The sequence below is a fragment of the Mesoplodon bidens genome (assembly GCF_964165515.1).
Source record: "Mesoplodon bidens genome assembly, chromosome: 8".
Taxonomy (NCBI): Eukaryota; Metazoa; Chordata; class Mammalia; order Artiodactyla; family Ziphiidae; genus Mesoplodon; species Mesoplodon bidens.
The window spans coordinates 26,687,946-26,702,552 of NC_138165.1; the positions used below are offsets into that span (position 1 = coordinate 26,687,946).

General features: G+C 39.8%; 1 protein-coding gene across 2 annotated transcripts in view; it reads right to left on the reverse strand.

The window, feature by feature from the left end:
- Window positions 1-7,401: 7,401 nt before the first annotated feature.
- ITGA6 (integrin subunit alpha 6) overlaps window positions 7,402-14,607 on the reverse strand; it is a 77,069-nt gene continuing 69,863 nt past the window's right edge. Inside the window, exons 25-26 of one of the 2 annotated variants that reach the window (XM_081242408.1) lie at window positions 12,237-12,366; window positions 9,974-10,062 (exon numbers count right to left, since the gene is read on the reverse strand). In XM_081242408.1, coding sequence (XP_081098534.1) covers window positions 12,259-12,366 — 108 coding nt within the window. In that variant the 3' untranslated portion in view covers window positions 9,974-10,062; window positions 12,237-12,258. Of the gene's footprint in view, window positions 10,063-12,236; window positions 12,367-14,607 lie in introns of both variants that reach the window. The other variant, XM_081242409.1, reaches the window with a different exon arrangement.

Sequence of the window (14,607 nt, forward strand, 5' to 3'; positions counted from 1 at the left end):
AACCAATTTATTTCACTTACTTTTTCCTATTATATGCATAAGGAATAAGATGATTAAAATCTGTCTAAATGTATCTAGAGCTCTTAGTAAGATAAAATTTTAAGGGATAAGAAAGCATTGTCGGGCCTCCCTGGTGGCGCAGTGGTTGAGAGTCCGCCTGCCGATGCAGGGGATACGGGTTCGTGCCCCGGTCTGGGAGGATCCCATATGCCGTGGAGCGGCTGGGCCCGTGAGCCATGGCCTCTGGGCCTGCGCGTCCGGAGCCTGTGCTCCGCAACGGGAGAGGCCACAGCAGTGAGAGGCCCGCGTACCGCAAAAAGAAAAAAAAAAAAAAAAAAAAAAAAAAAAAAAAAAAGAAAGCATTGTCATTGGCAACCTTTTAAAATTCTTACTGGAAGGAATATCAGGAGACAATAAACTGTCTCTAATGCGACTGGTAATTGGAATTGAGGTCACCTGGGGAGGGTACAGGACGCCAGAGACAATCCCTCACAGCAAAAATATTTAAGGCATGACAATAGTGGAAGCCAAAGAAAAAGCGCTTTCAAAAATGAGGGAGCATTCGATATTGTTAAATATTCTCCAGAAGTCAAGTATAATGAGAACGTAGAAGTGTGCTTTAGACTTAATAACCAAAAAGTTGGTGGTGGCTTTGGAACAAGTGGCTTCATGAGAACAGTGATGAGGAAGTAGAGATGATAACTGTAAATAAATACAGTCATTGGGAAGGACCACTGTGGAGTTGGTTTATTTATATATTTTACAATGGGAAAGTCTTGAGTATGTCTAACTGCTGGAGGTGAGGAACTTATGAAGCAAGCTGGATATAAAGAAGAGGGAGAGGTTAAGTGCCTGAATAGAGTCCCGGAGGACTGGAAGCGTTGCCTTAGATGGGAGGAGGGACACATCTTTGATTGGGATGCGTTATCAGTATGTTTAAGAAATGTGTGGCATTGATATGGGCAGACCTGGGCTGGAATCAAGGCTCCACCACTTTCTAAATGGGTAACCTTGGCTAAGTTCCTCACTCTTACTAATGATTACAGCCATTTCTCTTTCTGTGGCGTAGGCACTAACCAATGAAGCAGTTATTTTAACAGAATGCTGAGGCTGTATAGCCTAGTGGAGAAAACATTGTATTAAATCAGACCAGGGCTCAAATCTAGTCAGGAAATTGAGAAAATCCTTATACAATAATTTGCGTTTTTTGTGTGTGTGAAGCAGGAGGTATAGTGTGCTTGAAGCTAAAGGGAAAGGTAGGAGAAGCTCACTGGATAAACCATCTAAGGAAAGGAAGTTCAGAATAACTATGTCCTCTTTTGATAATCCTTCTAGAGATGCGTTAGGGTTGACGGATTTTACTTTGCATTAAGCAGGACTCTTGCAGACTCAAGTACAGAAAACCTAGTTCAAACTTCCTTAAATAAAAGACCATTTTTTTCTCAAGTCACTGAAAAATTCTTTGAGTGGTACATCCAAAGCATCAGAGTGTGTCCTGCCCTCCTCTTCCTCTTTCTTCCTCCCATATTTCAGCTCTGCTATTCTTGGTGTTGGGGTTTCTTGTGAAGCTTCACAAGCTTCACAAGGCTGACTCCCTGCATTATTTTAGAGATGGACAGAGTAGCAGCAGGCTTTAGTCCCTGATGGGCAAAAGCTCAGTAGTGAGCACCCCTCATTGCTCTAGAAAAACACTAGGACTGACTCTGGCCAGGCTGGGGCCATGTTTCCAGCCCTGGAAACTGGAAGTAGGTGTGGAGAGGTGGTACACACACACCTATACCTATCCAACATCAGGGACTGAATTAGAAGAAAGGGAAACAGCAGATTCTTTCATCTGAAGGGATGCTGGGCAGGTAAAGAAACAACACATTATTTCCATGTTCTGCAGACTGGTAATGTGTTTTCTTATTAAACACTGGGATTTAATGGAGACATTCAATCCATGAAATGTGACATTCTCTCACAGGATAATGATTTTTTTCTCTATTTTTATTCCCTTCATTTCCAGATTATTTACGTCAGATAATGTGCATACACATTTCTACCCTCTTTTAGAGGAGATTTAGAAAAAAGAAACAAGATTCACCTTGATGTGACGTATATCTTGGAGAATCAGGTTGATCTTAAAAGCAATAAAAGTATTCTGAATCCAGCATTAGCTAGAAGAAGGCAGTTACATCCCCTCTATGTATTTTCTTTTAATTTCCTAGATCTTTTACCATTTTCTTTGGGTGAGTGACCATATCAGTCGGAATTCAGGGCATAAAAATAGAAATCATTCTAGATATTGCTGGCATGAAGGGAATTAATTCAGGAAATTACACGTCTACCAAATAGACTAAAGTAGGCTCTAGCCTGGGCCTCTGAGGATAATTTCTAGAACAATGACCCATCTGGGAATTTCTGGAAATTGAGGAGAAGACAAATACTTGTAGCTGCAATCCACGGTCGAAAACAGGAGAAAAGAGACCACCACCAGTCAATCCTTTCTGATACTTAAAGCTAGAAGACACTCAACACTGAACCTCCACAACCATGTTTGCTTGTGGAAACACCGAGTCCACCTTGCAGATCTCAAATGAAGGAATGTAATTCATAGACTCTAATTCACGTGCAAAATCCCTAGCTATAAGGGAGTCTGGAAAAGTATTTTTAGCTTTCCAGCCCTTCTAACTAGAAGAAGGGTGGAATAGAGGTTGGGCAAGCCAATCTATCACAATGGTCTTAGGCATCTTATTCATTTGTTTTCTGGCAGGGTTGTTTGTGGTGGCAACAGGCAAAGGGAAACTGAAGAATTGTTGCTGCTTGAGAAAGGAAAAGTCAAATTCAAAAACTTAACTCTTAGAGTTAGCCTGACCCTTACTTCAGTCTTTTTCTTGTTACTGATTTAGAGAAGTCACTATAACCAGACCAACATATCACTGCTTCTGTGGGTCAGCCACCAGAACTGGAAGATTGTTCCCCATTCAGTTGTAATGGGATTCACTGTAATGGGATTTTGCTTCTAGCAGGGCAGGTGTCTTGAAGGCATGACCCATAAAAGTAGCCTAAAATGAATGTTATCTATCCTGTCAAGACAGTGAAAGCTATAGACTCACATATAACAAATACTAAAATGTGCCCTGATTGCACTTTATCCACAAGTCTGAGGATGTTAGGGGGTTGGAAATTGTATAAAGTGAGTAGATTGGTGTCTATTTCCTAGAGGCCTAGGTTATAATCCTGCTTACTCCATATACCGTTTTATAGATGAGGAAATTAAACCATTAGGGGTAAGTAAACTTGCCCAAGGTCACACACATAGGAAGTGGCAGAGAAGTAACCTGAACCTTGAATGAAGATCGACTCCACAGACCCTTGCTGCCCAACGTGTCATCCGTGGACCAGCAGCATTGCAGCACCTGGAGCTCATTAGAAATGTTGACTCTCAGGCTCTTTTCCAGGCTGCCTGAAGCAGCACCTGCATCTTAAGATCCCTAGGTGATTCTCGGGCATGTTAAAGTGTGATGAGGACGGCTCTTAACCACTTTGTTGATTTAAGACTTCCTAACCAGGGTGGCTTTCTCAGTTTGGTAAGCACCCTAGAAGTTGTTCCATTAGCAATTTGATGACACCATGGAATCAAACAGACCCCCAGCTTTCCTAGGGAAAAGTGCCTTTTTTGTTTTTTGTTTTTTTTTGTTTTTTTGGACTTTATCAGGTCTTTCAGTCAATGCATTGTGACATGTGCGAGGGAGAAATGGGAGTTGTTCCAACTGTCTTTCCAATGACAGACTTGGTCTACGTAAGTGATGTAACTCAAGCACGAGATGGGCTCTGTGAGCACAGCCTCTTCTGCGTAGCAGTAAAGGTATAAGCAACAAAGCTACAACATGCCTTCCCATTACAGGGAACCAAAGAATCAACAGTGTGGGTGAAGAACTGAGGAAGGGTTCAAAAAAAATAATCCTTTCTTTTTACACTGTTCCATTTCAGGAAAAAAAAAAAAATCAAGAAGAATCAGTACATAGCAATTTCAAGATGCCTACAGACTGACTTTGTGCGCAGGCTCCCACCCCAACCCACATTTTGGTCATTGTATTAAGGGCTTGAAACAATTGAACACAGAAGTAAGGTTACTCTTGTTGTACAAAATGACCTATGTTGATAAGCAGTTTAAGAGTTAGGCTCCCAGTATTTTTTAGTTAGTTACGGGTACTTGGACTTGCAGATTGTAGCTATAACAGGTAAATCACAGAGTATGATAGACCTTGAGAGTGAGGAAACGAAAGGCCAGCAACAGTTAAACTATGATTCCCCATCTGTAAAATGAGGAAGTAGAACTAGATTTCCATGCTTCCTTCCTATTTTAACATTTTATGAATCTGTGTAACAAGTGTGATTATAAAAATAGCTAACATTTGGGCTTCCCCGGTGGCGCAGTGGTTGAGAGTCCGCCTGCCGATGCAGGGGACACAGGTTCATGCCCCGGTCCAGGAAGATCCCACATGCCGCGGAGCGGCTGGGCCCATAAGCCATGGCCGCTGAGCCTGCGCGTCCGGAGCCTGTGCTCCGCAACGGGAACACAGTGAGAGGCCCGCGTACAGCAAAAAAAAAAAAAAAAAAAAAAAAAGCTAACATTTAGTGAGCACTTTCTGATCATCTATTTCTTATAAAAATCCACGAGATAGGTACTAGTATCAATCTTACTTTACAAATGGAGACACTGGGGCACAGACATGTCAGTCACTAACCGGGGTTGTATTTCTAAGAGGGGGAGCTAATTCACACCCTGGCAGTCGTGACTGCAACCGCATTCTTGTTCAGTCACCTCCTACTTTATGGCAAATATGCCTCTAGCTTCCAAGCTCTCATTACTTGGAAGCACCACACACAGAGATGAGGCATTTCCACATAGAGGGCGGACCCCTTGCCATAAATATTCAGGCCGTCCAACGACCTCTATAGCAGCTCTCAACCTGAGCTACACTTTGAGTCACCTGGGGAGCCTTAAATAGCACTAATGCCTAGGGTCCCACCCTCAGAGATTCTGATAAAGTCAGTCTAACATGAGGTCTGGGCACTGGGACTTTTAAAAAATGTTTCTTAGGAATTCAAATAAGCAGCCCAGATTGAGAATGACTACTTCCAGTTTTCCAGGAATGGGGTTTGTTCTGAAGGCAAGTTTTACCCACACAGAACCAGGTACTGACCTTATGTGTCAACCGTTGATACCTTGTTGCAAGATTTTTAATCTGCTACTTATGTAAATTTACCTGTGTTCATCAGTACCATCTGTTATCTTAGATAAGCTTCCAATAAAAGGTCAGAGCCCATGTCTTATTTGTATGTGTATCCCCAGAGCCTAGTAACATCCTAGAAATTTTATTTCTAATTGGGAAAAAAATGATGAAACCACACTAACCATCTCCATATTACAATCACAGGATCTGTTACAGTGACAATAACAGAATCTTAAATCTATCTACTGGTTATTGTTGAACTGAATTCTTATCTGCTAGGCTTCGAGATAGTAAAAGCAGCACACTCTGTCCCTGTAGTTTGAGATTTCTTGGGGATGTTCTCAAAGAATGAAGAGTGTGTGAGAAATTTTATCTAACCTCTGCTAATACGATATGTCTCTGCTTATTTCCATGACCCCAGCACAGGCAGCCTGACACAGAGATGCTCCAGGGTCAAGGCAAAGAGACTGAGGCACTTAAGCTTTGCTGACTGCTACAAAAATCACACTTGCTTTCCTTCATTCCAGTATAGCCATGGACCATTACCCGGTTAGCTTTTCCTTTTGTGGTGCCTGGTCTACCTTGCACTGTGCTAGACAAGTTTTCTCACTCTGACTTGTGTTTTACAGTTCACTTACCCATAGAGGATTTAACCAGGAATCGCTTTATAACACTTCCCTCCTAGATGGGTCTGTTGGTAACACCTCTGCAGACCTGGCCTCAGCCACTAGCACACAGCACTCTCACAATCTAACAGCTGGGTCAGAGTCAGCAAAACCTGTGTTTTAAGGTACAAGGGAAAGAAAACTGTTACTCGCCATTTGACTATAATCAGGAACTAGTGGAGGAACAGATGCCCACTAGCTTCTTTGCAATAGCCAGTCTTCTGAAATCATTCTTCAGTTTGTTTTCTCCATCTCTTTGAAGCTCAGTGCACGTGGCTGGACCACGGAAGTCCAACCAGAGGATGGACCATCCATCCTTTGGTCTCAAGGAACTGCCTTTAATCATTTACTTCATGCTACCCAAGCTGATCAAACAATCCTTCCACATTCCTGTTTTCTCAGCTCTGGGGATGTATTTATGTGGAAGCCAGCCACCTACAGCATTTCACTCTTTCCTCTTTTAAAACAAAACAGTCCGTCAGTCCCAGCCTGTCTTCCCACATTGTCCTTCTGTGGGTTAGGGTACTAGAGATGAGCTTCTTATTGTTTTCATTTAGGGTAGAAGGCTAGAACTTATCCTTACTTCCCTGGTCTGGACAACTTAAAGCATTCCCCACTGACATCAACCCCACATTCTAGAATATTCTGAACCACAAGGGCATAACATAAGCCATGATGCACCGTGAGGTTGTGGCAATGACACGTCAGTGTTTGCAGATGGGTCCAAGGATCCCCTGTAATAATACCACTATCACTCCTAGGTGTCCCTATATTTTATGAGGGGGGAGAAGTGAATAGAATCACAGGAGTCATATAAAGCACTGCCACGACCTCCAGCCAAGAGCATTTATGCCATAGCCTAGCCAAACCACAGTTACTGACACTTTTATAACAGTTATGTTGATTACACATTATTGCAGTGATTTAAACTGGGTATACCCATAGGACTGTGGCTAATAAAGGGTCACAGCCACTGGCCTATCACTAAAAAGTGCCAATCACTCATTTCTTTGGGTGATAACATCTGTCTGATCTTCCAAGAAAGCTAAGACTTAACACGTTACACCAAGTACAATGGAAAACTATTACCTAAGAGCCTGGGCATATAATACATTTTAGATTGGAAATTTATTCAGGCCAGGGCATGCTATATTGTCTGGGTGCTATATACATACCTTATATTTATTAAATTGTGATAATCCAGCTAGAGAAGTTTCATAAAATTGCTTCAATTTAAACGAAATCCATCGGTGAGGAAAATATTTTCTGACCTGTCAATTCTGCCAAATCAGTCCTTGGCGACCAGTATAATGAGTCATGTCACAGCTGGCCTGCTCTGACATCCAAAGTGTGTGCTAAGCAGAAAGCAACTTAGCCATAAGAACTTTTCACTTCATGCCATGGTATCATTGCTAAATGACGCGCTATCCTTCACAGGCGTCATAAGCCTTTGAAGCAAATGAATCAACACATACAGACATCTCCCAATTTGTAGGTATCTTGAACAAACCACCTTTAAGATCATTTTCTTTTGAAAATATTCTCAACTGAACAGTAGAGCCAAAAGGGGGGGGAAAAACCCCATCAATCACATTTACATTGCATTTTGGGGGCACTAATATCTTTGGCTGATGTGACATTATTCTTAGTGTCCCATATAAATAAAAACATGAAAAACTTTACAGTTTAGCTTGATGAAATAAAAAGGCAATTCACATTATTTATAATTTCACATATACAATGCTGTGTTACTAAGCAATGAACACTTTCATAAAAAAATTTATTTCACACTTTTATACAAATATCCACAGGTATTTTTCTAATCATGAAATAATTTTACAATGCTAGTTAGTATAAAAATGTATCAAATGCAAACAGACCAGTGACGTGACTTGAGATGACATTTTTAATAACTATAAATTTAAACACCACTACATTCTTGCTTCTTTTGTTGTTGAACCACCCTTGTACCCCCCCCCCCCTTAGGACATTCACTTTTATAACAAAGGTCTATAAACACTTTCAAAATATCAGCTTCTGAGCAACCTATACGCCAGTGCACTAGGTTGCAAGTTACCTAAGCAAGAAACTGAGATTTTAAACACTGTTATGACCTGTTTTAGAGAAATCTTTGTAAACAAAATATCACTTATAAAACTATTTTTGTTTGGAAAATTCCAAAGTACAACTAGTATCTTAAGGGCACAACATTTCTGAAAAGAAAAAAAAATTAAAACTCCAAAGCAACAATGGCACACGTAGCTGTATTTTGTTCTTTTAAAAGATCCTGAGAGGGCTTCCCTGGTGGTGCAGTGGCTGAGAGTCCGCCTGCCGATGCAGGGGACACGGGTTCGTGCCCCGGTCCGGGAAGATCCCACATGCCGCAGAGCGGCTGGGCCTGTGAGCCATGGCCGCTGAGCCTGCGTGTCCGGAGCCTGTGCTCCGCAACGGGAGAGGCCACAACAGTGAGAGGCCCGCATACCGCAAAAAAAAAAAGAAAAAAAAAAAAAAAAAAGATTCTGAGATGCTGCTTACACTATAGCCAAACAAATTAGCACCTGTTTGCTGTTGCGCCCCATATAACTTAACATTTTGAAGTACAGTGATTTTTTAAAATTTAGTTTTCATATCTATTCAATCTCTATTGAAGGTATTATATAATAATATCTTCCTCCTCCCTCCCCTTCATCTTTAAAACTAAACAATTTAAAGTTCTTTTTTAGAGTAGTCAAAGTCTTTTGGGGGATGCAGACAGGAGAGGAAACAAAGCAAAAAACAGAACATCAACTCACTGATTAAATGCTTTCAGTAACATTTAAAAATGTCAAAGCCACGATGTTCTGACTTTTGGTTATCAGGTATTCAGTAGTCTTACGCTGGATCGGTTTGGGTCCACCCTAGGTACTCACCGTTTCTTTCAAGTCCTGAATATACAGTATTTTCAGCAGTGACTAAACTGCACTAAAGTCCAACAAACAATCCCATCATTTCCAAGAGTTCCTGAAAGTTATAGCATGAAATTCAGAAATATCACACAGGGTTCTAAACTAAAAAATATCTGCTGTCTTTAAGAATTAAACATCTTACAGTTAAATCCTATTTCTTAAATGTTTTGGGTCTGGAGGGAGGGGGTGAGGGCTGCCACGAAGGGAGATGTTTTAATAACTTAAACTTATCTGTAAAGTATAACAACTCTGATACATTTATAAAGAATTACTGTTTTCTTTAGGCAGTCAATAATTTAGGTCCAACCAACGACCTCTTGTGTTCTAATTCTGATTGCTTAATCCAACCTGAAGGGTAAACTGGAGAATCTTTGGCCTGTTAGTCAATAAAAAAATGGTTTGTAAAAAAGAAAAATAAATACCATATACAAATAAGTATAACTAGCATTCAAATCTGTTATGCCTGTGTGTTTTAGTGAAAGGGGAATTAAACCTGTGTATTTGGTGTGAGCAGGTATTCACACATCTAGGAAATGGAAAAAGATGGCAGGATGGCGGCATCACCTTCTATTGCACACTTAATTTACGGGAACACGTTAAACTGAACCCAGCTACCCTGGCGGCATAGTCCTGTAACACAGGACAGTTGACTTGTAGGTTCTCTGGTCCCGCGAGAAGAACATTTGCAGAGGTGGTGCCGAGGTCAGGATGGTCACTCTGTTGGCGCAGTGGTTGTGGTGGCTTCTTCCAGCTATACCATCAAGAGGATGTGGCAGGTCCTTCCCCAGCACAGGTAAGTCAGTCACACCAAAAACAAAGGCAACCCGGAACATTAAATTAAGGCAGTTAAAGAAAAATCCATTCCAACAGCCTTCAAATTGGCCGTGCAAAACAGGAGCCTCAGGCTACAGAACAATGTCCACAGTTAAAACTGTAGGCTTGTACTGTGTGTAGTCTGTCTGAAATCTACATTCAGGTATTGAACAGGCTTTTCAATCCATTTGAATTTCTGGGTTGCAGAAAAAAAAAAAAAGGCAGTTTGGGTACTGTGAAGCTTTTTTGGCCCCCCTAGGAGTAGCTTTCATTTTCATTCCACCTTGTGATCCACTGTTTTTTTTCAAGGTTATCATTATATTTTTCATCTTGGATCTCTCGCTCCTCTTTCCGGATCCTTACAGCATGGTATCGGGGAACACTATCGTCGTACCTAGAGCGTTTAAAGAATCCACACTGGAGGCGGGGGAGAAAGACACAGAAACAAATTAAATAATTCCAACAAGAGCAAATCCACTAGATGGCAATGTCTAAGCTTTCTGTTCAGCTATGCCTAACTTTGGACTTGGACAAAGAATAACACATGGTTTTCTTTTAAGAAGGAACCAATAGGTCAAAAAGAAATGATAACAGCCGGTGGGGATAAACGGAAGAGAACAGCTGTAAAACTGGAAGAAAAGTCCCTTTTTCCATCTTGTCTTTCCATCTTATAACAATGTTAGTTGCCTCTAACAGTTGAAGAGCTTATGAAACAGTGCTTCCATTTTTTATAATCACAATACTGTATGTAAAAGATCTAATTTTCAGATTATTAGAACATCATGTTAGTTTCAATAACACATTTTTTTCAAGGCCATACACCAAAGATTATTTGATGCCCTCTTCCACTAACAAAATGGAAATCAGGTCACAAATATTTTATAAATTACTACTTGAAGTGGGTCAATTTAAGAAATCTCTCCTCCAAGGCTCCAGTACTTATCTCTCAATAGCTAGAAGGTAATTTATACTGCCTGGATTTCCAAACAAAGCTTCCAAACTAAGCTGTTTCATTAATAAATCATGTAGTAACTGTGTCCTGCAATAAAATCATTTATGTACTGCAAGGAATTTGAGGAAACTATCACTTGACTGAATTTCAGAGCATCCCATAATTTCTTTTTTTTTTGGCGAAAAGACAACATTTACATTTAAATTATTAATGAATATATATTTTATTGATCTTTAAAAAAATATTCAATCTGATCCAAAGTAGATTTTTATTGAGAACATATCTGGAAATTTAAAAATCAGATTGAATTTTTTAAGTGAATAAAATATATATGTATTTTTTTAAAAGATGTGTTTTTAATTTAAAAATGCAGATTAAAAGGTGGATGAGGAAGATACTTAGAATGGTTGGTTAATGTGTTTACTATGTGACATCAACAGGAACAGAACATTTGTTTTGAATGATGTTAAGTTATAAAAATGGCGTGGGGCAAAATAATGTACGAAGTTATCACTGAGTCAATGGGAAAAATGGACCAAGAAGTTTTGTTCTAAGGCCTTTTCTATTTTCTGCAAAAAAGCCAAAACACCTATCTGTTACAATATGTGGCTCTTGCCCCATTTAAACAAAGAAGAAATCAAGGGTGATACATAAAACTGAAATGGAATTGGGATTCATCGTGACAGTGCCACGGAAAGGGATTATAGGGGTAATTCTACCCTCTCATGCCCACAGAAATGGAAAAAGGAATCTCTGCCATTCCCATTTCTGTGGATTTACAAATAAGAGAAGCCAAATACAAACTTAAAATCAACTGAGACCCAAGATTTTAAAAAATCTCTAGGAACAAGGAACAAGGTCAAACTCCATTACAACGTTCTGAAATAAACTGTCCAGGGCATTTTTATATTAGAATTTTGTATACTGAAGGCCATGTTTGGCAAAGAATCATCTGAAGTTGACCATGATGTCCATCACGCCAATAGTTAGAGTTTGTTGCAATGGTCTTTGACCCATGGTAGATATGCAGGGAAAGGAAGTTGCATGCTTAGCTAGCATAAAACAATTTCTGAGCAACAATAAAAGCATTCCAAGCCTTCCCCATCACTTCATAGCAAGGAGATCAAAAAGATGACAGTGAGAAAGGCTTCTCTTCAAGAGAAACACAATGTTTCCAACATGCAATAGGTTAATGAGGCAGTCAACACAAGCTTCTATCTGTGGGAAATTCCAAAATGGACAAGAAATCTGGGATGATTTCTTATGCATCTTTGAAATTCCAAGTGAGATGCTACATACTGGATTAACAACACATGGCAAACTGGGCTACTGTGGAGGTCTAAAGCCTCCTTTTGTGTGTACATAGATTGTTGTTTTCTTCATTGCTGTGGGTAATGTTTAATAACAACAACAACAACACAAAATTACTCACCTGCAATGAAAGATTCTTTGTGCATTTTTTAAAAAACTGTAAGCTTTCAAGTGAAATAAATGAAATAAATCCAAGCAAGGCAAGCCAGTGTGGACATTTGGAAACATCTGTTAATGGGACACACACAGCAAGCTGTTGCTTTTAAAGTTAGCCACCACAACCATAGCGGGTCCCACAGCTAGCAATTAAAAAACATTGATCAATTACCAATTACAGAAGGAGATCAATACTATGCATCAGAAGTAAGCCTCTCTTTATCAGACGGCTGAGCATGGATCTCAGCCTTGTGATATGTGGCATCATAATGATCTTTCTTATTTCTCTTGAAGAAACCACACTACAAGGAAGCAAGGTATTTAGTCAGTGTTAACAGTTTTGTGTATAAAAGCTAAACAAAAGAAAATCTCAGATTTTAACCTGTTTTCTACTTACAGCTTGTTTACAAAGAGACCACTATGGATCAACCAAAAGGGACCAGCCCCTGAGCTATACTACATGGTGACAGCAATTAACCCAACTCTATTACCATGGGTCTCTGGTCAAATATTTATATGGATGACACTAGCTGATTGATTTTTCTATTTGTAACAAATCCTAAGGACCAAAATCATCCTAAAAGGGAAAATATATACACATCTGATTACAGCTTTGGGTGGTTTCTTCTTGCAGGGAATACAGAGTCTAAAAATAGGCAAAAGATTGACATCTACAGTTTACTGATTCAAAGTTTAAAGAATAAATTCTCTAAGGCTTAGCACAAATCCAAATAAAATAGATTCTGTGAACATTTTTCTGCCCTTCGCAGTGAATTTTATGGAATAAATGCCATTTGCTTGGGGCCTTGGTGGGAGTAAATCACAATATAAATTCAAATACACTGTCATGAAACAACGACAGCTGTCATTTTCCCAAATTCTGAACCACCATGTAACACTTAAGTGGTAGGAACCTGTACTCCTCAGGTTAGGTCACTCTAAATGAGTATAAAGGTATAATTCCACTTTCTACTATAATTTCCTCATTCAACTGTGGAGAACTTTTTCTACTTACTTTTATCTAGTTCATAAGGCCATGGAACTGCCCTTTGATATATAACTTGATTGAACAATTTCTGCCCTCCTGGAAAATTCTGCAGCCTAGCCTGGCAACTCATGAAGTACAAATCTTGATCTGCTTTGTACGATGTGGTAGCTACTAACCACGTGAGGCTATTCAAATTTAAATTAAATTTAAAAGTCAATACCTCCATTGCACTAGCCATATTCCAAGTGCTCAACAGCCACATGTGACTAGTGATTACCATAATGGACAGTGCAGCTTCAGAACATCTCCATTATTACAGAAAGTTTTACTGTTCAGCGTTGATCCAGGCTGTTGATCTAGGCTATTTACCTGGATATTTATTTCTGACATTTAATTTATTATACAGTGAGCACACCCAGCCAACTTTCAGTAACACGTGCTAGTAAATATTGTGGGAAAAGGAATGAACCACAAACCAAGAGTCCTTGTTATGCCTCTAACTTGGCAACATTCTTAATATCCATGGGCGTGAGCATCTTTGTTTACTAAATGAAGGTGACTGGACCAGGCTGGAGGACTTTTCTCTTATATCCTCAAACAAAACGCTATGCAGAATCCCTATGTTCAAAGCAGATAAAGTCACAACAGCTCTGGTTGAAGTGGGGATACTGCCCCTAGCCCCACCTGCGTAGCTTCGTCTTAGCACCTACGTGGATGTGCAAAACTCAATTTAAAGGCCACTGAACCAGAGTCCTCTCTGGTCCTCAAAGTCTATTATTTTAGCACATAAAAGCAAACAGTTCAGCTTCAGAAAGAAAAGTATAAAGTAATAAAAATGATTTTCATGGGGGGGTTGTAGAAGTTGTCTGATTACTTTAGAGTTCACTTGTGAGTCTGGATACTTTAGAACATAAAAAAAAGAAGACACAGATCATCTAGTCCAACCCACTTACTAAGCAGCTAAGGCAAACCAGTGCCCCAGGGAGGTGAAATGATTTGTCCAAGATTATATAGCTTGGGTTTCTTAACTCTCAACCTACCCTCATTAGAGACTGCCAATAAGATCTGCTCTGAAAAAGATTGTTCTTGTGACCTCTTCTGGAGAGCAGAAGGCCATCCTCAAATATCAAAACTTGCATTCAGATTCTGATATCAAAATAATCTCCAGAGCATCTCCTATATTGGCTGGCTGTGCTCATCAGACAAACCTACTACCTGAAGTAAACATCAGAGGTAGGACTGGCTAACATCCCATGGGAGGATGGGTCTTGGCATGAGCAGATACCAAGCTTCAATCACACAACTGGAGGACACAGGAAAAATTATCTCAGAAAATTATCTTGGCAAGAGGAAGTTACTTGGAAAAATAAAGCTAAAAAGAGATGCCCAATATTTGAAAGTGAGAATATCCTGAGCCCTTGTCCATTATACTCTTGGATCCAAGGAAAAGATAAGGATAGTTTGATCCTAGATATTGTCGGTCGAGTTTCATAATCTGTTAACCTCTAGACCAGATGTGTTTGGAAACCCAGAATTTTTGGCATTTTAGAAAAGT